Here is a 23606-nt window from a genome sequence, read left to right as displayed (position 1 = left end):
TTTTCTTTATTCCAACTTAGAAAAAAAAAAAAGAAAGAAAGAAAAGCGTAGCTGGGTTATGTTCACAGCAGAATCCACTTTGGGTTAATTATTATGCTAATACTCGATGCTGTCCTTAAATTCTTGAAACATGTGTCTCCTTCAAATTTTAGAAGCACGGCTAGACAGTCACTGACCTCCTATGCTGATGTTGATTTTATGTGCTTCTATTTCTCTTGCTTTATTTGCTTGATTTCCTTGTATATTTATTGGGGCTCTTACCTCCCAGAGATACGGAGTAGGAACATGGAAAACCGTGTATAGGCATTTTGTAAGTATGGGAGACAATTATATACATATTTTATGTCTGTGAATTATTGATAGATAGCTTGTTCTTAAAGTTTAGCCAAGGTCTAGGAAGCAGGCAACCAAGAAAAAAAAAAAAAAAAAGCCTGTTTTAGGTACCATCTCTCAGCTGATGTTAAGCAGTTTATGTTTTCCTCTAATTTTCACGACTCGCAAACAAGGTTGCTACTGTCATTCCCTTTAATCATTATTGCCATTGTGAGTTTGAGCAGCTATTTTTTCCAGGATGTTACCTTAAACAAGCATTTTTAATGCTTGTTTGTCCATATACCACCTAAAGTTCCCTTGACTTTTACTGTGGGTGTGCACACTGCATCTGGGGCTGGAGAGTCTGGAACCTTCGCTGGGCTGGAGATTAGCTGCACGAGAGAATGGCTGGGTTTCAGGTTATGCTGCCATCTGTTGAGTTCAAAATAAGCCAGCCCCAGTGATCTGAGCAGAGATCCTCCTTACAATTCTACAGTGATTTTTTTTTTTCTTCTCCTGTTTCCGGAAGAAATAGAAAACTTAACACTTAACGATGTCTTAGAAACAGTTGTTTTTGGGACTTTGGGTTCTGAGGCCCTTTCTACTGAATTTCAGAGAATTTCCATATAGTATGAATTCCCACAGCTTCTTTGAGAAATGCCCCAGATGGTGTGACATTCTGTTTCAAGGAGGAATTGAAAAGTATTTCCCTTTACATAACATTACACTTAGCTCATTCTTTTGCTGTGTCGGAGATGGAATCCCCCAAAGCCACAATTGTGTTAATGTTCTGCGGGTGTTTATTTGGCCTGTAAAGGTCTGTCTCGTCTTCTGGAGCGTGTTACGATTCAGTTTACAGATCCTCACTGTAATTCAACCCCATGATGGTTGCCCCTACTCTTCACAGATTCTTTCAAAGCACCTTCTCAGTCCTCAGGTCTGACATTACATGTGGTTATTAGGTTGCTTGGATCATTTTAAACTGGTCTTGTCCTCAAAGTGTAAGTAACTCAACCTTCGTGGATCAGCTAGAACCAAATCCAATTTTCTCCTGCTTTTTTGGCTATATTTTAGGTAATAATAAATTGTAAAACATGGCTATGGAATGTGATTTGTAAATCAAATGTCACTGGGAAAATAGCATTGATTTGATTCATTCATTCATTCACTGATTCATTCATTCATGATGTACCAAAGGCTTACTTCTTACTACATGCAAACGAAGTCTGGCCAAACAAAGACTTCTTTCCTATGGACATTGATTGTAGTCTGCAGGCAAAGATAAGGGACAGATCGTGTCCCAAAGAGTTAAGCAGTGTAGGAATGGATGTACCCCAAGCAGAATTGAAGCCCCTCCTGGGAGATGCTGCAGCTCAGGTGATGTTCTATTTATAGTAATCTCACGATGTGCTAGTGTTGGGTCATTGCCAGTTACTGATGAGCATTCAGACTACTTGGCAGGGTTGAGAATGGCAGTGGATGGTTGCGGAGGAAACAGACAGGAACCTGGCCCTTGAGGGCTCAGTGTCAGGAGGAGCTTGGTGTCTTGGCAGGGACTTGTAGGCCACGGAACTCGGGAAACAGCTGAATCTCCTGACCCATGCATTTGTCTAGTGGTCATAGGTCGAAGGACCTTGTGCCCTTTGTTTGTATCTGTCTTTCTGTCAATCACCCTGTTGACAACCTTGTAAAAGGTCCAGGGGAAGTGTCTCGGAATTTCAGAAGAGGGCGATAGTGCCCATCTTCCAGATGAGGAGCAAGGATTCTTTAAGCAAGAAGAGTCTCCTGAGTAGGCCTGGGGGACAGGATGGGTTGTGATGTGTAGAAGGTGCAGCTGGGACAGAGTGAAGGACCCCCTTAGGTCCATCTAAGTGGACAAGTAGCGTCAGGAAGAAAGTACTGTGTGTCCGAGTGTCAGCGAGGACCAGAAAGTCATGTGACACCAACGTCACTAATTGCTCTGCTGTCCAGAAACCTGCATGCACACCATCACCATGGGTGAGATCTGGGTTGCAGATAGGCTGAAGTTCTGGTGTTTTATTTGAGTTTAATTTCTCAACATCATTATCAGAGTACTGCTGCCTGTAGATAGATGTTCAGGGTGTGCACTGAACAAGTCTAGGGGTACCATTCAGATAGCTCACTATCTGTGTTCAAGCCCCTGGCTCCACACCGAAAGCCTTCCTGTTCCCTGAGTGTAAAGCCTGTGTGTTTTCCTGGCCCAGGAAAGATTTTGGTGGCAGATAGTTTTAGATCTCAGTTCTGGCCTCTTCAGCTACTTGGCAAGGAACATTTTGAACCTTGGTGTTTTCCACTGTAACATGGTACTGATGCTGTCTGCCTTTGGTTGTTAAAATAGAACATTGACATTCCAAGAACTACCAGCATTTCCTCAGACTGACGTCACAGGATTGCCCGAAGCAAGCAACAAGTCTAGGCCTCTGTCTCAGTTCACGTTTACTAGACCTATGTGTTCAAATAAGCGCTTACTGAACATCCTCTCGGACTAAAGTGTTACGCCCAGTTTTATAGGATGACAACACTGTGGACCTGCATCCCTGCTGTTACAGTGCTTATATGTGGACGTGAAGTTTCACAGGAAAGGATCTGTGTGTTGGGTGAGAACTTACAGGCAGTTCTCGCCATGACGAGGTTCAGGAGTTGCCTGTGGAATTACATAGTTGCTAAATGCTGTACACATTCAGAGGAGGACCGTTCTTATGGGTGCAGGGGTCTAGGAAGATTCTGCAGGGGACTTGGGGTTTGATTTGGCTCTTAGAAGGACGGGGTGGAGAGCAGTCAGCATGGGTGCTGTAGACATGGGCCCAGTATTCTCTCGTTTCTACACAGTTGACGTTGACCTGTTCTCTCTGCGAGTAGATTTTATCATCTTTCTTCTCCATTGTTTCTTGGCACCCAGGGCGAGGAGCATCGTCAATAGTCTATGCATATTTTACTTGACTTAGTCAGATTTCACAGTTTTGTAGTCAACGCTTGTCAGGTACAAGGTGCTCTGCAAGTCGGTCCAGAGATAATGGAGATCACTAGGCGCAACTGCTGTGGTCCCACTGGGTGCGGTCAGCATGCAGATACACGAGTCGCTCCTCCTAGGGGTGTGAGTCAGGCTGCTGGAGGCACACAAAGCGCTCTTGTGCTTCTGCCTTTTTTTTTTTTTTTTTTCAGTTGCATTTTCCGTATAGTAAAATTCACCCTTTAATAATGGAGTTGGGTAAGTTCTGATGAACACACGGTCATGGAGTCACCACAGTCAGGGTACAGAACCCTTCCCTTACCCCACCCCCCACACCCTAAATTTGCCCTGTGGCTCTTTGGAGTCACTCCCACCCTACACGCAGCCCCTGGCAACCACTGATATTTTTTTTTCTGTCTCTAGAGTTTTGCCTTTTCCAGAATGTTATATAAATGTACATATTCTGCACATAGCTTTTTGAGTTTGGTTTCTCTCATATAGCATGATGCATATACTAGTTATCTTTTGCTGTTAAATCGCTCCCAAAACTTAGCGACTTAAAAGAGCAAACATTTATTACCTGACTCTGTTACTTTTCTGTTGCTGTTGTGATAAATTACCACAAATGTATTGGCTTCAAACAGCACTTTATCCAGGGTTCAGGAATATATATTCCTATCAGCTTTATATAACACAATAACAATGTAATAATATTATAAATAAATCTATCAATTTATTTGGTATGAAATAATTTAATTATTACTACTAAAGGATTTTAACATGCTGGTTATTTGTAATCTAGTTTAATCAATTTTTAAATATCTTCATCAGTTTTTCTGTTAGACTCTCAAAATGTGTTTAACTGGACTACCAGTACTCGTGGTAAGGTCAAATAAGGGAGAAAGTAGTGGTAGCAAGACCAGGTCTGGGATTTTGCAGGGGCAGAGCTAAAGGCAACAGGATATGGAGTGCTGGTGGTTGTCTTAGCTCAAGTTCCCTAGAAGTCAAGCCTGGGACAGGGACGTATTTATCGGTGATTTAGGGGGCATATTCTCAGGAGAAGGTAGGGAGGAAAACAGATTGTGTTCAACTGGAGATTAGCTTCACCTGATCCCAGAGGTTCCTGAAGAAAGACTCATACCAGAGTTGTCCTCCTTGTTAGCAGAGCAGCTGGGTCCAGGGCATGACTTTGTAGATTGATGGTACCTATCAGTCAAGAACAATTTCCTGAAGAAGTCTGCTCTTGGTAGTTGTGAAGGGGTACACTGGACCCATAATTAAGATCTAGTCAGAACATCTTAATGCTCATTCCATTGGAAATGTAGGGGACTGGAAAAATATTAATAGTTTCTAGAGATGCTGGTGTTGACTAGTCATAGAGACTAAAGAGGAAGATGGAGTAGCACATACTTCCTAAGTGTTACTATTCAGGGGACTAGTTAGAGAGTATCATCACCCACTAGAAATAAGGACATTAGGAAGGGGAAGGACTTGAGGAGAGACGATGAAGAGTTTAGATTTGGGGTGGATCTGAATGAGATTCTGGAACTTGGGAGGAAAATGGGGCTGGAGCTGTGGGTCTAAGTTCATCTTTATAGACGTGTTGTTTGGAGTCCCTGGCTGGGAGAGGGAGGGCTGGGAGAGACAGAAGATGGGGTAGTGGTGACATTAGGAGGAGGTCCATGGTGACAGAGAAGTCTGGTTTCAATGGAGGGGAGGTTGTTGGGTTTCTTGATTGGGAAGCCATTGCTCTCCAGGCAGCTTTCAGAGATTCTGGATGGTCATGGGGAAGATTTCAGTCATCTTGATGATAAGAAGTGGGTTTGGGGCAAGGAAAAGGGATTTAGGAATCGAGACAAGTATTTCTAAACTATAGTCCACAAATGGGAAGTGAGAGGCTGGGGCCAGTTGAAAGAGCCCTAGTGTCAAGTAGACGTAATTCTCTTTCCAGCCTTCTCTCCCCTGTCTGTCCTCCTTCCTTTCAGTTTCTTTTCTCCACTTTCTTTCCTTCTTTATGCATTTTCACTTTGTAGATGGTCAAAAAAATCTGATTAGCCTGAAGAGAGTAAGAATAAGCCAGTGGAGTATGAGCTGTCGGAAAGGCCAGAAAGAGAGAAAGAGAGAGGGTATAGTCAATGGGTGGGATGCTTGAAGAGTTGTACACCTGAAACTAATACAGTGTGATATGTCAATTATATCTGAATTTAAAAGAAGAAAAAAACAACAGGGAAGTGAGAGGAAAACTTAGAGATCAGCTCTGTGAAAGCCAGTTAGTGACAACCTTTGTGCTAGGACCCCCTTCTGTTTATTATCACCATCTGGCACTCTTTCAGTATGAAGTATCACTTAAAGCTACTGTGGCTCCAAAGCTTGGCCCATCATTGCTTCCATGAATGAGCAGGAGCACTACCCCCTGCTAAAGAACCGTGTCGCCACTCTCTTTATGATTGAACAGTTGTTCTCTGGCCCAAAGGAATGTGTTGGCCCCGGTGGGCAGGAATGCTGCTTCCCAGGCATCATCCCCAGCAGGCCCAGAGAATGCCAGGGTCCCCTCTTGCTTTGGGTAGATTAGAACCAAAGAGAAGCAGCACACCCCCTTTCGTTGGGATCTTCTGTACATTGAAGACCTCTCCTCTCCTCACTCACCTCTCACAGACCACAATCCACCAAAGAAGAAAAGAAATCAGACCCAGAGTGCTGACTAACAGCTCAGCTTTGGAATTGGAATGATACTATTTTTGTTTCCCTTCTATCTTTATAGTTTGAGCTTTCCTTTTGATATTCTGTAAATATTCATCATCTCAGAGCCTTTGGAATTGCAATGGCTTTTAGTCAAAACTGAACAAAATGTGCCATTTGAATAATAAAAACCTCATTAAAGTGAGGGAAAAGAAATTCCTTTCCTTTTGTACAGGCCAATTAACTGTCTTTACAATTAAAAAAAAAGTCTAACACTTTATAGTTTCATATTCCATAAGCCTCTTTTTAATTAATGGAGGTGACAAAGTTTAGGTACAGGGTACATATTTTGCCTCTGGGGTTGTGCAATTAACATTAATGAAGGGTATTAAAATTTGGTGAAGAGGAGAGGATTTCCCATGTCCTCTGTGGATTCATGCCCCCAGGCTGAGGTCTTTGGTAGCAGGTTTCTTGGCGTGTTTTGCATTTCCTTGAGAAAATGTACAGGCAAGGATAAGGGTAACTAGAGGAGGCCATGTTGTTACTAAGAGGTATGGTGTCAAAATTCTGAATGCCCAGGCCTATCCTAAAGACATGGAAACACTATAAAAATCAACTTTGAAGAATTGCATTTTCTTGCATGGATAGAAGGGAAGGGTATAGAGACAAAGGAAGTAACAATGATTTGGCCTGGCATGTACCTTGCAAAATATTGGGATTTTACTCATCACAGACTTGAGAAGGGTGTATGCAGCTGTTCTAAGTTTACAGGGAAAGGAGACAGATTACAGATGTTAACTACCTGGCCACAAGTCAGGTAAGTATAATATCATGACCGAGCTAGAATTTCTGTCAGCACTTGGCTCTGTCCATTTAAAGGAACTTATCTAAGAAAGGTGTTGAACAGTAGCTTTGAACTCACCTGATCTTTTGGTTTTATTTTGTTCTTATTCACTTATTTCCTTCTTTATTTATTTTAGCTGGTTCTGATTCTTATTTGGACCACAGGATGTTTGTTTCTAATCCCTTGTTTTCCTGTTTGTAAAATGTTGATAATAGTACAAATCACCTAAGTTTCTTATGTACATAAAGCTCTTAATAAATGCTGAATCCCCATTTATCACTCAAAGAAAAAAAAAGAAAGAGAAAAAAGTATCAACAACTGAAAAAGTGACCCAGATATTGGAGATGAAAACTGAAAGGAGATCACATATAAGTCATAATCACTTGGCAGTCTCCCCCTTCCTCTCTCAAGGTTTTGTTTTTTCCAGCCATCTTGCCTTACTACAAAATACAGGTTATTTTGGTTATAAATGAGTAGATTCTGTTTCTATTTGAAATGGGAACTGATGAACCTTGTAGGTAGACCAGATGTCTCAAAAAATTTTTTGTCACCTGTTCAGAGAGTAACTGGATTGTGGGGGGACTGTGCATTGACAGCTGGGGGAACCATAAGTGAAAAACAGATGATCCCACCCAAACACATCTGATCTCAGCCATATCACTACTTTTAGGTCTTAGGTAGGTGATGGATTGGAGATATATCAGGCAACAGAACAAGTAAGATAGTTTCTCAGTGAGACTTAGATTGCCTAGTGGCAATGAGATTTACATAAATACTTTTTTAAAAACCCTGAAGTGATTTTTTTCCCCCTATTGATAAATTAATTCATGCTTGCTACCAAGCATTTATTATGAACTCTTAATGAAATTAGTATCATTGGAATCATTAATAATATCATTAATATTATGAATAATTAATGAACTAATATCACTTATTAGCAAACTAAGAAAAAATGAATAGGAAGGAAAACTTCTCAGCTCACTATATAAGGCTGGTATGCTTTTATTTGAAAACCAGATAGAAACATCACAAGAAAATTACAGACCAGTATCACTTATGAATATAGATGTATACATCTTCAGCAACATATTAGCAAACCAAAAGCAGCAATATATGAAAAGGGTTATACACCATGGCAAGGTGTGATTTATCCAAGGAATTCTAGGTTGGTTTAACATCTGAAAGTCAATGTAATATACTGTATCAATAAAATAAAGAATATGCCATTGGACACAGGAAGAGCATTTGAAAAAGTCCAACACCCTTTCAAGATAAAAAAACACTCAACAAACTTGGATTATAAGGCCATTTCCTCAACCTGATAAAGGGCATCTACAAAAAACCCCATACGTAATCTTCTGCTTAATACTCAAAGATTGAATACTTTCCCTTTAAGATCAGGAAACAAAACAAGGGTATTAAGTCTCACCACTTCCATTTATTACGGTGCTGGAAATTCTAGCCAAAGTAATTGAGGGTGGGAAGGAGACATTCTGATTGGAAAGGAAAAAGTAAAACTATCTTTATTTGCAGGTGAAATGATCTTATGTGTAGAAAATACTAAGAAACCCATTTAAAAAAAAAAACCAACAATTAAATCTAATAGATAATTTCAACAAGGTTGGGGGATAAAAAGTAAATATGCAAAAATCAATTGTATTTCTCTACACTAGAAATCAACAATTCCCAAATCAAATTAAGAAATCAATTCTATTTGCTATAGCATCAGCAAGAAAAAAAAATACTTACAAATATGTTTAATGAAAGATGTGATCAACTTGTATTTTAAAAGCTATATAATGTTGTAGAAGGAAATTAAAGAAGACCTAAATGGATATAAAGACATCCCATGTTCATGAATCAAGAGACTTAATATTGTTAAGAAGACAATATTCTCAAAATTAATCTTTACAAGAAAATTTTTTTGTAAAGATTTTATTTATTCATTTGAGACAGGGAGAGAGAGAGAGTGAGTATAACCAGCCGGGAGGGGCACAGGGAGAGAGAGAAGCAGACTCCCCGTTGAGCAGGGAGCCCAACTCAGGGCTACATTCCAGGACCTGGAGATCATGACCTGAGCTGAAGGCAGACACTTAACCAGTTGATCCATCCAGGTGCCCCTGATCTGCAATTTTAATGTAAACTTCATCAAAGTTGCTGCTGGCTTTTCTTTGTCTCCTCCTCCTCTACCTCCTCCTCCCTCTCCCCCTCCTCCTCCTCCTCCCTTTCCTCTGTTGCTGCTGCTGCTGCTTCTCCTTCCTCCTTTCTTCTTTCTTCTTTTCTTCTTCTTTCTCTCTCTCTCTCTCTTTTTTTTCTTGCAGAAATTGAAAGCTGACTCTAAACTTTATATGTGCATGCAGGGCTCCTCACAAGCCAACCCAAGCTTGTGAAAGAACAACACTGAATTACTCTCACTTCCTATTTTAAAAATTTACTACAAAGCTTTAGTAACAAAGACTGTAGTACTACCATAATAATGGAATAGAACTGAGAGTCCTAAAATAAACTCTTTCAGTTGGTCAACTGATTTTCATCCTGGGTGCCAAGACCACTCAGTGTGGGGAAGATTAGTCTTTTTAAGAGACACAGCTACCACAGTTGCAATACCTGCATGCCAAAGAATGATGTTAGATCTCTTGCATTCACTTTACTTCTGTGTGGCTCACAAAGGACCATAGATCTAAATGTAGGAGCTAAAACTAAAACTCTTAGAAGAAAAGATAGAAGTGTATCCTTGTGATGCTGGGTTCGGCAATGGTTTCGTAAATAAGACCCCCCAAAGGACAAGTAACAAAAGAAAATACACATATCACTTGCATTTTATCAAAATTAAAACTCAGAAAGAAGATACTTTAGGACATTTCAGGGTTCCACCCACTGCTAGAGACAGCTACTATTCACATTTTTGTGTACCTTTCATTAGTATTTTATGTGTGTGTGATCATACAATATTATATATTTTGTTCTATAACATGCATGTTTTACAGGGTCAAAAGATAGATCATTTTAATGGTTGCATAGTATTCCACCATATGAATATATTCAGAGTCATTTAATGATTTCCCAATTTTACATTTCATTTATTTTGTAATCTCTTGCATTTTCAATGTAATTACCAACAGTGTCGATAACCTTTAATAATACCTTTTTATAATTCTTATTAGCACCATGGGATTATCTCCCACAAGTACCAGTTCTCTATGAGGATTTAGGATTTTGATTCACATGAAAGGCTTACTTCTGCCTTTTAAAATTTTATTATGAAACAAATTATATATATACAAAATAGGAGAGAATATTATACTAGACCTCCACTTACCTGTCCCTGGGCTTGCTTGTTTCTAAAGTTATGCTGAGTGAAATAAGTCAAGCAGAGAGAGTCAATTATCATATGGTTTCACTTATTTGTGGAGCATTACAAATAACATGGAGGACATGGGGAGATGGAGAGGAGAAGGGAGCTGAGGGAAATTGGAAGGGGAGGTGAATCATGAGAGACTATGGACTCTGAAAAACAACCTGAGGGTCTTGAAGGGGCGGGGGGTGGGAGGTTGGGGGAACAAGGTGGTGGGTATCAGGGAGGGCACGGATTGCATGGAGCACTGGGTGTGGTGCAAAAACAATGAATCCTGTTACGCTGAAAAGAAATTAAAAAAAAATAAAAATAAAGTGGAGATATGATTTAGCCTCTGGAAGGAATATATTCAAACAGTGTGTGCCTGTCTCTTTAAACAGAGCATTTCCCCCTTGATATGTTTACTTAGAATCTATTAAATGCTGGTTCCTGTGTTGGTCTTTATACAAACTGTTTTCTCTTTTATTTCTTAAATCTACTTTAAAGACTTTTGTGATTTTTTAGGTAAAGAAGCTAAGAATTGAATAAACTAAGATGCACGGATAAAATTAGGTTTTAGAATCTGGGTTCTATCCAGGGTGACCAGTTTGCCCAGTATGGCCCCAGTTTGAGCACTGGAAGTCCTATATGCTGGGGAACTCCTGATGCCCTGCAGCCCACTCATAGGCTAAGCCCTTACCCAGCAGAATGGCTCATGCTATGACATCCTGTTTCCGACTGATGGATCCTGAAGACAGGGAAGAATTGGTTATTCCTGTCAGAGCATGGGCTATCTTTAATTTTAGAGTGTTGATGTCTGCACAACGTTGGATGTTTTATTTTTCAGATCTCTTCACGTGCTTGTGTGCAATGCAGCGGCTTTTGCTCTACCCTGGAGCCTCACCAAAGACGGCCTGGAGACCACCTTCCAGGTGAATCATCTGGGGCACTTCTACCTTGTCCAGCTCCTTCAGGATGTCCTATGCCGCTCCGCTCCTGCCCGAGTAGTTGTGGTCTCGTCGGAGTCCCATAGGTGGGTTACAGTCTGATGTTTTGTTTCACATGGCCCCCTCCTTGTACCAGCTAGTGTTTCCCGCAGGCTTTCTTTCCCGAAAATTCTTTTCACCGATGCTCCTTCGGAAAGCGTGGGTACACTCAACCTGGCTTCCTTAGTTTTCCAGGGTCTTTCTCGTGTTTTGATATTGTGTAGGATTAGTAGGGGGTTTTGTCTACAGCAACGTAGATGGCTTTTACAACTATACTTCAGGCCCCTCATTGATTTTGTTTTGAGATGGAATAATAATTGATTAAATCTGAATGCCTGACCTTTATCGATTTGTCATTCAACAACTTCAACACCTCACCAAGAAGAATGTGCAGTTATTCTAGCAGGAGAAACAATGCAATTAAAGACTGCGAGATGAAATCCAATTGTTTTATAATGAGAAATTAGGGAATTCAATGCAGACATTAGCTGTGTAATTGTAGAAAGGGAAAGTACTGTAGTTAGAACATATTAGAAATCTGGCCATGCCTCTTTTGGTTAAAATTTCAATTAAAACATCAGATGGCACTTCTCTCCTATTACCATTAGGAGAATATCCAATTGACTAAAAAGGCATTTGAAAATTTCGTCGTATTTTCAGCATATTTGTTTCTAGAGTTGGATAAACAACTATTTGTCTAAAGAGAAGTAGTCGGAGAAGACAAAGGACTTCGTGGGTGAGGCTTGATAATGCATGTTAGGGAGATTTTCCTGGTGTGGTTGGGAGCTTTCACCCTTTGCAAAGTAGCTGGAAAAAAAATAATGTGCAAGGGCCTATTTTTTTCCCCCCTTCTTCTCCGTCTTAAGTCCTGAAATGTTTTAGTGACCCAGAATGAAGCTTATTTTTTTAATCATGCTTCCATAAAATGTAACCCCGGGGACTTGGAAGAGAGAGACCAGCCAAGGGTTAGCCTGAACCCTTTATCACTCCCAAACACAGGGGCTTATGGTATAAGTGACACATTGCAGATAGATTTACTTTTACCATTTTAAATTTATGATGGCTGAAATGAAAGGAAAATGCCCGTAATAATCCTCCCCTGTGTTAAAAGACACGAAACATCTAGTAATTAGGTGGTAACAAAATCTGGACATTCTTATCTTTGCAAATCACACCAGGTTTGTGGGGGCGGGGGGCAGGGAGTGGAGTGGCCCTGCTCAGGAGTGAGGGAGGCTACTGTGGGGGCCGGCGTGGGAGAGCGAGCTCTGGAAATAAATCTGCCAGCCCTGATCGTTTGCCAGATGTGGAGGGCACCACGGGATAGGTTTAAATGAGTTGGTATTTAATGGGAGATTATGTTGAATTGTCAGCTGCTTGCTTCCCTTTGTAAATCTGTATCTCAAATGGTATTTCATGTGATGTCTTTGTTCTCTTCTTAACTGCCGCATAATTCGAGCCTACCTTGGAGATCTGAATCTTAATTTCATGGAGCAGACGAATTGGAAGGAAGGGCCTTGGTCTCCTGAATTAGTCCCATTTTAGTTTAGAGACAAGGACTTCCTGAAATGTCTCATCAGGCCCACTCCTATCTGCTGATGGGCACTGATTTTTCTGCTTTCAGGTCATCTTTGGCACCTGTTAGGGGGTATTTTTACAAAATGCTAATTCCCGCGAGCTGGTTTGTTTATTACACTTGTGTTGCCTCCTGCGGTGCCCAAGATGACAATGTGAGTACTGGGAGCACGGTCCTGGGAAAGCACTCGCTCACTGCTCAAGGACCCAGAGCCCTAAACCATGTTGTGAAATGGAAGTGTGGATATCTAATTACCTCCATAAACCTTGGTGGAGTCTCTTGGTTGGAGTCAGGACCCCCTGTTAGGGGAAAAATAAAGTCCTATGTTTGCAGAAAAATATTATACCAGACTGCCCCCAGGCAAAATATTTATTAGCCTTCCTGTGTCTTCACTGTATTTTAGTTACTCATCTGGAGTCTGAGCAAGGGAATGGGGTTTCTGCATACCCAAAATACATCATATTGAAAAGAGAACTCGACTTCCTTGCTGTGAAAATTTTTCAGATAACAATTAAAATAGAATGAGAAGAGCAGAGGGCTGGCTGTAGAGCTCTGAATGGCTGTGTCTGTGTTGAGTGCCAGGTTGCTACACACACACACACACACACACGCACACACGCACACACGCACACACGCACACACACACACACACACACAGCTTCTGAAGCAAATTCAGTCTTATTCTTTGAACGTACTAGCTTTTGTCTACATAGAATCCAGCCTAATTATTTGTGTTTGGTAATTAAAAGTCCTCGGTTAAAAAGGAAAAAAAGGAGCAGTATATATAGAAATACAAGATAGAGATCCCCACAAACAGCAAGTGTTAATGTCCAGAGAGCAAATGCTAACATTTTACTGTATCGGTAGGAGGATAATTCTATTAAGACATTGTTGTGTGGCACTGTCAGTTTTTCAACTTGAAAATAGGGTAGGTAGCCTTTTAAGAGTTGTTTCACTGCCACTTGAGCTGAGAGGTGAACATGGTCACTTTTCAGGAAGCCTGCCCTGCTTCAGAGGAATCAAAAAGCCTCCCTACCCTTCCCGTTTTCCAGAGGACTGTCAGTACAAGCTAATCAGACCTTAAAAATGGGTCTGTTGCTCAGGAGATTATCAGGGGAGAAAGTTAGGTGCCCTCTTACGGAGTGGGGGCTGCTTGCAAAGCGTGGGCCTGCTGTATAGTAGGTGTGCTTCTCCATCCTAAGAATTTCCTTCCACTGTGTTCCATCAGATTTCTCAGCATGGTGTGTGTGTGTGTGTGTGTGTGTGTGTGTGTTGCCTTATTTTTAGATTAAGGACTAGGAATCATTTCCTTTCCCCCTCTTAACCTGCCTGGTATTCCTCAGTCATGAGATACTTCTGTGTTGTCCTTAAAAGCCAAAGCAGAGAATTCGTTCTAAACTTCTGAAGTGCTACACACATATGCCTATTGATGAAGTACCTAGAGGACCTGAAACTAATGCTAAATTTTCCCTTTGGAACAAGGCTCAAATAAGGAAACTTGGGCCTCTAGTTTGGAATTCCAGGCCCACCACCAAACTTTAATTCTCTAACCCTGTAATTAGTCCCTGCTATGTGTCAGGCATGGTGGTAGGCATTATGTAAGGGGCTTACTGTCCACCTTCTAGGAATTCACAGTGCAGAGTTGGAAGCAGGTGATTAAATGGCTTGCAGTCTGGTGTGGTAAGGACAGAGGCACAGTGTACAGATAAAAGCCAAAGATGGCATCACTTGCTTTGTTACTGATGTTGGGGTGGGGCACTGTGGGGTCATTGAATACTAGGGACATCATGGCCTGGGTCCTGGCAAGTGGGTGCCTAATTTCCATGGAAACATGTCTTTCTTTATGCTTTGCATGGCTTTCAATCTGTTCCCATTGCCACCCAAGAAATCATTATGACAACAAGCAGCTGGGGAGAGTTGCCTGGAAGAAATAGCTCTCAAGCTGGATTGGGTTAAACAAATATGCCAAGAATGGTTTTCAGCAAAATTGATGGAAAGAAGAGGGGAGAATGAGAGAAGGATGTAATTTTTATCCCGTACCATTTAGATGCAGTCTAGATCCTTGATGCTACTTTCTACTTAGAATAGGTAGAATTTCTAAGACATGGCCCGTATGTTGGATCATTGGATTTTCAGCAGTCTCTTTTTGTGATACCATATTACATGTTGAAATAAAGTTCAGAAATAATGCAGCTTCCTTGCATAAATATATTTTAATTCAGTATGCTAGCTTAACTGTAATGGGAAGAAAAAATAAATGTGAAATAAAATAGCCTGTTTCTTACTTGCACAGGACTATAGGAAAGGTAAGTAATCAGATGTGCGTGCCCTTGCGTAAGTCCCCTCCACTGGGGTACTCACAAATGCAGACTATTAACAGGTGTGTGGCACTGCATACTCATATACTACCAGCATGGACTCAAGGCTCACCTTCCCCCCAGAACCCATGCAATATCAACATGAGTTCATTCTTCATTTGTATAGCTGTTACACTGTACTCTTAGAAATGCAGTGGATTAAAACTGTGCATGTATATAAAAACTGTGCATGTATATAAAACAGGCTCTAGGCTCAGATCATTATACACAGGCTTTTCATCTGCGTGAATGTCCAGTGGGCCAGTTTTCACTGAGCAAGACTCTGTCTGCATTGCAGGATATCCACCATCCCCGGCCCCCGCTGGCAATCATCATAACCACCAGAAAAAGGCCCCCATAAATTTTCAAATTTCCCGCTAAGTTCTACTGCTTTAGATGATTAAGCTCAGAAGTCTGGGTCCTTTCTGTAGTTTCGGGATTTGGAAATAGGCAACCAACAATTAGTTTCAGAGTCTTGTTGCTGTTTCCATGATAACGTTTCTGGCCATCGGCTTTGTTGATGACTTTAGAGCAGCAATGTCATTTAACACCAGAAATTGGATGTCACTGACTGAGTCCTGCAGAAGGGAGGTCTAATTTCCATTAAAACATGAATTTCATCTGTCCCTGTGATGCTTCTCCTTGGTCATAGCTCAGCCTGAACTGCTCATCTTAAGGAACAACCAGATTATTCCATAATTTTTGTTTTACCTTTTGCTTCTGTTTCTGCAGCAGTTACCCAGAGTACTCCCTTATGTTTCCTTAGTACTTGGTGCAAATCCGCAGAGTTAATTTAGTGAAGGAAGCTGTGAGGGGTCCTTAACAAGGCTGGCACCATCACCATCATCTAGAAAATTCCTTTTGTTAGGATTCTTTTTTATCTTTTCTTTTAGGGCAGTCACTACTTTGTTACAGAAAGAAAGAACAGGAAAGAAAAGAAAGGACCAAACAGCTGGTGTTTAATGACTCCGTCAGACCCAATTATAAAACACCAACTACTTACTTTGATTTGTGTGTATCCATGCCATGGGTATACTTAAAAACAGTAGACTCTGCCAGAACTCATTTTGGCTTTGTTTACATTTATCTTTTAAACGTATAAGACTATTGATGGCACCTCACCAAGGTTATAACCCCTTTATAATCATTAATTTTTAATCTGGAAAAGAGTCTTGGGGGCAGCAAGACTCATCTATATTTACTTGGATGCTCAAATGAAAATACACAGGGCTCATGCATTTGTTGGCTAAAACAACCCAGGAAAGCCCCGTCAAAGGTTAGGAATGTGGTGTCTTTCTGCTTCCAAAAGCAGCAGCCCTTTATTTAAGATGCTTTTCCATTTAATTTAATTATCCTTGAACTTCCTGCTGAAGGTTTTGAAAAATCCATGTTAGAGGGAGGGGGAGTTCAGCATGTTAAAATTGCCCCATTTCTGGGTTTGGGCCTTTATTTACTCTGTCTTTGGACCCAGTTGGTTTATTGTGTTAAATCACTATTGTCAGTTTCTAAGGGAGACTGTTTCTACATTTGCAGAATTATGTTCTCAGTTGTTCACAGTTGTCTCCGGTTTCCTCAGATTTCTAATTAAGAAAAAAGATGCTAGTATCAGAAATTGAGATTGGCTGCTTCACGTCATATTTCTTTCTTTCTTTCTTTCTTTCTTTCTTTCTTTCTTCTTCTTCTTCTTCTTCTTCTTCTTCTTCTTCTTCTTCTTCTTCTTCTTCTAGATTCACAGATATTAGTGATTCCTCGGGAAAACTGGACTTCAGCCGCCTTTCTCCATCTAAAAATGACTACTGGGCCATGCTGGCTTATAACCGGTCCAAGCTCTGCAACATTCTCTTCTCCAATGAGCTCCACCGCCGCCTATCCCCACGCGGGGTCACGTCCAACGCCGTGCATCCTGGAAACATGATGTACTCCTCCATTCACCGCAACTGGTGGGTGTACACGCTGCTGTTTACCTTGGCCCGGCCTTTCACCAAGTCCATGGTAAGTGAACAGCTTCTGTCGCCGCAAACACCTTCAGTGCACCCTTTATGGACTCCTGTGTTCTCTTCAACTTCTTGCGTCTTGTGGTGATGAGTCTGTTCTTGAAAGTCCCATCCTCAGGCCTGTCAGAGCTGTCCGAAAGGGCTCTCGATCATACTTCAGTGGATGTAGATGGCATCTGTTTCTCTAAAGGCTCTTGGAGGGCTGGGTAGTAGATGTGGTTGTCAAATGTTGCATTAAGGATGGCTAGAAGTCTTGATGGAAATGCTTCTCTCTATTTTGATGCCATTGTTTTATTGCTGTTATGCAGAAAGGGTAGTATTTGATAATGGTATTTTGGGTCAGTATGTGAAAAACATGGATTTGTGATCACTGAATTATCAGCAGAAGTGATTCCTTTGTTTCCACTGAGAATCGTTATTTGATGTTCTGAATTCTTCTTTAATGAGTGGAAATCTCATCTGGAGAACATTTCGTTGGTTGGAAGTGCATTTTATTCTTTACCTCCCCAAAGGTGGGTCCTTTTCAATGAAACACTTCTGTGGTTAGATTTGGAAATGTTCACAAGGAAAATAGGAAATTTTTACATTTTTGATGGTTGTATAACAACCACATCTAGAGACATCTTCCATGAAAACATTTTAATAGAAAGTCTTTTAAATGAACAATGCACATTTTACACAATATATTTGATATGGTATTTTTCTAAATAAGAGGACTTTAAAAACATTCGGAGTTAGTGCAAACTAGTACTATTCCACTTAACTAACTAACATCAAGTCATCAGAAAAGACCCAGACACATTTTGGGCTTTATAAGTATCACAAGGTGAAATCATTATCCTGGGGAAAGGTCCTGTGGCCTCTGAATACAGTTTATTTCCTCCAGTGGCCATTCCCACATATTGTGGGTAAGGCACTTAACCAATCCTAGCCTGATTCCTCACAACTAAGATGGCCCTGTGGCTTGGTGGGGGATTGGCCATAATGGATATGACATTTTATAATAATGGGTATAGCATTTGTCATGATTTTATTCTGACTATCCAGTGTGGTAGCCACCTGCCGTATGTGGCTATGGAGCCCTTGAGAAGTGACTGATACAGGTAAGAAACTGAATTTTTAATTTGATTTTACTTTAATTTAGATTTATGATTCATTTACACTTAAATATTTCATATCAGAAAACACAGTTAAATAATGTGCCCAGCATGGTGTCTGTGTGTAGTAGGTGTGCAGTATTCCTGTTATGATGGTTGTTATTCTTGTTGTTGTATCACCTTTGGAGAGAACTGTTGCACAAAACGTAATTGTTTGTGTTGCATATAAGGGTTACAGAACTAAGGGAGTCTGTAAGCTGGAAGGGAGTTTGGTGGTGGTGTTGTGGGGGGACCTCTGTCTCCGTCCCCAGAGGCCCAAAGAGAAGGTTATTGGCACAGTAGGAAGGGTGTCCAGATGAAGAGAGCCTGGTCTTCAACATGTACTTCTGGTCCCCTGGGAAGCCGTAGCAGAATGAAATTTCCATATTCTTGTCTGCTGGTAACTGAGGAACAGCATCTTTTATCCGCCACAAATACACTTTTTAAGATAAGCATATAAATTATGAAGACTTTGAAATGTGTATGTAAGTTTTGACTTTTAGGAAATTTCTAATACTATTTTTCTATATTTAGGTGTTGGGTGGTGTTCTTAGCCATAAGAGTTCTAGGACTCGGTTTATAAGAGTTGGAATGGGAACTAATTTGTCAGACTCACAGCTACTCCCTTCTCGTTCGTAAACATTTTGGACTCCGCGTGTGTAGGGGAGGCATTGGCATGACTGTAACCGGGGACGGGGCTGTGTGACGTGGAACAGACTGGGCTTCCTGAAAAGTCGCTCTGATGTTTCATCCTTCTGTATGTGGCTTGACACTCCTTCTGTCATGATAAGACATTTGTTTCGTGAATGCAGAGTGCATTTCTACCTTTTTAACACAGATTTGTTTTTGGACGTAAGCCGTATAGTTAGTTGCATCCTCTTCTGACCCCTGTGAAATTTGGGCTCCTAAACGCCTGAAGCTTAGCGTGGATGCCACATCCTCATCACCACTTGGCTGCCTGTGCCTCCCAGCTCTGTCTGCATTTCACTCCAGAAGTGTTTCCTTTGATACCAGTACACATGCCGTTGCACAAGGTCATAGAATCCAGAAGCACAGCCCAGCCTTGTGCTTGGAGGCTCTGCCTTTGCTTCTCCACCCGGGCTGGCTCCCTGAAGTATTAAACAACAGTATTCTAATATCAATGTCCCTGTTTTATTTGCTGTGACTTGCTGTGACTACGGTGATTTTAGTTACAGTAATTAGGTCACCCTTCATGGAGTCAGGCTATTTTAAGTGCCTCTTTAAGGAATATTGTTGCAGATCAGTAATTTTACAATTGGATGTTCTTGTGCAACTTTATTAAATGTAATCTGTCTTTTAAATGTTGCCCTTTTACAGTTATACATTTCTAATTGTTGCTGTAAATGCATTATCACTTTGAAATTAATTAATTTTTCCATTTTGGCCGCCTGCAGTATAATAATCACTAATGAGAAACTCATAGGGATTAATCTCAGCACAGCGACCCCTACTGGTAAATCTTTGGCTTTGGCATCTCCTCCCTTTGAATTCTGGAGGTCAGGGCAGGTGGATGAGGAGTCTGGGGGTGCTGGGAGGGGGAGGAACGTTTGTCTCCAATTTGTGTAAAAATAAAAATAATACATGCAAATGGAAATAGGATTTTATTTTTTTAAAGAAAGCTTTTTGTCCAGTGTGGTTCTTGAACTTATAACCCTGAGATCAAGAGTCACACACTCTGCCTCCTAAGCCAGCCAGATGCCCCGGGAATAGGGTTGTTTTTAAATATATACAGGATTCTTTAACTGCTTTTGAAACATCTTAAAGGAAGCTAAAGTTTGTTGGGAGCTTTCTGATAACAAAGTCACATCCATGGTGTGTATATTATCTGTTACTTTCCTGTCTTTCTAGCTTTCTTTAATGCCATTAAGATACTCTCAATTATATTTTGCATATGCATGTATGAATATACATTGTAAGCGTATATAAAGTGTTCATATATAGGTATTTCTCCAAGTAACGCAATTTACAAAACCAGACCCGGCGATAGAAAAGACTTGCAAGGGTAATTTTGGCTATTGGTGATTGTTGCCCTGTGTGTTGATTTTAGTTCCTGCCATACAGCCAGGTAGGATGCGACTTGGCACTTTAGGCCAGACATCATGATGCTTTATGCCTCAGCATGTGTGTCTTCAGGGATTCCTTCCAAAGGCTCTGCAGTTACAACTATTACCCTCGTTTTGTAGTTAAAAAGCACAGAGGACTTGCCCAGCTTGCCCAAGAGAATGGCATACTCGTCTGCAGACCCTTTAGGGGCTCCTCAGAGTGCCCTTGTTCCTCACAGCGCCCCCGCCCTGTACATCTCTTCTTGTGTAGTTAGGTTTCCTTTTTAAAATGTTTGAGAGTATCTTCATGAACTTAACCCTCAGTCTTTTCTGCCCCACCCCCCGACAAAAACTTTCATTTACCATTTCTGGTAAACAACATCTGAGCTAGTGTTCCTAGGTCCAAGCCCGCCCTTTGCGGATCGGTATGTAAATTTGAAGCTGAACGCTGTCACGTGGCCTCTTAGGGTGTTTTGTGTGACCAAATATTTATGTTGGCAGGTAACAGTAGAAAGAATATCATGTGTTAGGGTAGCAAGAGCTTAGCAGATGTTTTAGGGAACTGCGTTTTCAAATCATTTTACGTTAAAAAAATGGCTTGAGTTTGTAGAACTTCTGGAATGATTGAGTTATGTTTCCTGTGGCCGTGTAAAGCCAGTCATTGTGCTGAGTTTTAACAGATGTGCAGCTACCCCGCTAATGGATGGACCTGCAACGCTGGTTCTGTTGCAAAGTTATAAATTATAACTAGGAAAAGCACAAGATGTCATTCTTCTAACCTTCGCAAAAGCCAAGCTGAGTAATTCTGCCCTTGAATAACCCGCTGCGGGGTGATTTATAGTTGTATAATTTAAAACATAATGAAGGAGATAATAGATGTTGATTTGTTCTTTAAATTAGTGTTTTAGAAAAATACTTCCCCCCCCCTTTAAATACCTGCAGCTGACTATACTCTAGATATGATCAAGGACAAACCCCATTCGGATCTTTACTGGTGTGCTGGAATGAAATGCAGGGGCCTTTTTCTGTGTTGGGAGGAGGAGATATGCTTTTCAATGCAGACATTCCAGCATGTTCTCCACTAATGGAAATATTTCGGGACTCCCAAATGAGGGCTCAATTCTCTTTCTGCCTTGCTGTTGCCATTGCAGATATGTTGGAAAACTAGACTCCTGAGGCCCCACCGTGGTCCGGCCACACTTGACCTTTCCTGCAGAACCCCACAGAAGGACCTAGAGGCAGCGTTCTTCCTGCTGAGGTCACATCCCTGTGGCCTCATACATTCTTCTCACTTTCCAGGATTATCATTGGCATTGGTTTTATTAGTCACCTCTGATTCTGTTCAGAGCTTTAAAATTAACAGTATTTGCTCAGTTCAGCGTCCAAGGGAAATGGTAGCATGAAAAAGAGCAAAAGATTTAAAATCATTATGCCTGTATTCAAAACGCAGCATTTCCACCACTTTTCATTATATAATTTTGAAATGCTTCAGTCTTTTTGAGGCTCATATTCTATGTCAGTTTTTATGTTTTGGACTGTGAGTTATTAACACCCAGTTAAAAGTGTTTGGAGTAATAGCGGTTTGTTTTTCCTCGTATATACAGAAATCCAGAGGCTGCCAAGGGTATGTTTAGCTACTGTATAGGCAGCTCCTTTGTGATTGTCTTGGCTTTTCTCTCATGCTTATAAGATGGCTGCAATAGCACCAACCATTGCATCATCTGTGATGACATCTGAAGGTAGGATGGGAGGGATGGGACCCCTCTTTACATGTCTCCCTTCTTTATCAAGGATAAGAACATTCTATCTCAGAACTGTCCTTTGTAGCAGACTTGCCTTCAGCTCCCACATCCCTTGTCCATATCCTAGGTACAGAGAGACTGGGAAAGTGCATTTCTGGCATTTTTCTATCTCTAGGGTGGGAGGTGAGATCTGGTGGCAAGAAAGAAGGGTGGGATAATGGCTTTTGAGCAGGGTCTGTTGAATAAGTGTGTATATAGTTCTCTCATCTGTCAATTAGAAATGCTGTCTATTTTATGGGGTCACTGTGGAAGCAAGTTAGAATTGAGTGGGTGGCACCCGCCTTGTCTGGTCCCTTCTCTGCTACCAGTATCACCTCAAGCTACTTGCAGCCCCATTCTCCTTCCTTTCCTAGGATGTTGTAGTATATTGTCCTTTAGTCTAAAACCCTCCTTTTCCTCTACTTTCAGTTACTTTCTACTCATCCTTCAAAACCTAGTCCACACATCACACCCCAAGGAAGCATCAGATCAAGATCTGGTCAAGACCCCCTTTCTGTGCTCTCCTAAGAGCTGATGCTCATAGTGCTGTCTGATTCATACCAGCACTCCGTACATGGGTGCTGAGTGAACGAAGGAAGGACCTCAGAATTTCTCTTTATAATACTGAACACAGATGCAGTTTAGAAAAATAATTTCTGTGGTGTTTATTTAATGGTTTTCCCCCTCTCTTGAATGTGCTGTTTTAGCATTCATGCTACTGTATCCCTGGTCCATAAAGTAAATGCTCAGTAAATATTTGTAAATGAATAAATGAAAGACGATTAGGTGCTTAATGAATGGCAGCCATTAAGGCATCCCTTACCATCAGTCTGTCTGAGGTGGGCAGGCCCCTGCAGTTCAGAATGTGCAGATAAGGAAGTGGATGAGTCAGGGGGCCCAGCTCGCACCCCACAGCTAGTACACAGGGGAGCTGGGACCAGAACCCAGGCCCCCTCCATATTTCTAGGCAAGCACCGGTTAAGGGATCTGCCATCGGGGTGTGTATGGAGGGAAAGTGTAAGGGGAGAACCGCAAGGCTTGGGTAAGACAGGACAGGCTCCATCCCATGCTACCTCTTGGGCACATTTTTAACCTGATTAATATTCATGTGTGATACTGGGATGTTACACCTGCCTCATGGGCTTGTGTTGAAAATTGAAGGCACCGAGGAAAACACCGCATCTAGGATGTGTGCGATACTCAACAAACCCTAACTGGTATTACTCTTACCTCACATGTTGGGAATCAAAGATCATGACTCTGTAGCCTGACAAACATACTAGATGTTCGGTATTTATTACTGTGGTTGTTTTTGTCATTGCTACTGTCATCGTTATGTTCTCAGGCCAGCAAAAGTTTGCCTCTCTTTCCAGCGAGTCGATGCCTGTTCTCAGTGACGGCTCTGGGTCACCAAAGGTCCCATAACCCTGTGACCACCGAGCACAGAAGAACCATATCGCAGCCCGAGTAACATGCAGAATGGTAGCTGGGACTGGACGGGCTGCAGTGGGGCACAACGCAGGCCCTCTGGTTTGCCTGTGTTTTTCATTTTTTTTTTTTAACCAACATTTTATTT

At 41.3% G+C, this 23606-nt stretch overlaps 1 protein-coding gene across 1 annotated transcript in view; it reads left to right on the top strand.

The window, feature by feature from the left end:
• WWOX (WW domain containing oxidoreductase) overlaps positions 1–23606 on the top strand; it is a 935050-nt gene that overhangs the window by 259646 nt on the left and 651798 nt on the right. The window contains exons 7-8 of the mRNA XM_044255679.1: positions 10988–11173; positions 16784–17048. Coding sequence (XP_044111614.1) covers positions 10988–11173; positions 16784–17048 — 451 coding nt within the window. The remainder of the gene's footprint in view (positions 1–10987; positions 11174–16783; positions 17049–23606) is intronic.

This window comes from Neovison vison, chromosome 7 (assembly GCF_020171115.1).
Source record: "Neovison vison isolate M4711 chromosome 7, ASM_NN_V1, whole genome shotgun sequence".
In the NCBI taxonomy this organism is placed as follows: domain Eukaryota; kingdom Metazoa; phylum Chordata; class Mammalia; order Carnivora; family Mustelidae; genus Neogale; species Neogale vison.
The sequence above is the reverse complement of the archived record's forward strand: the minus strand, read 5'-3'. Positions and strand labels throughout refer to the sequence as shown.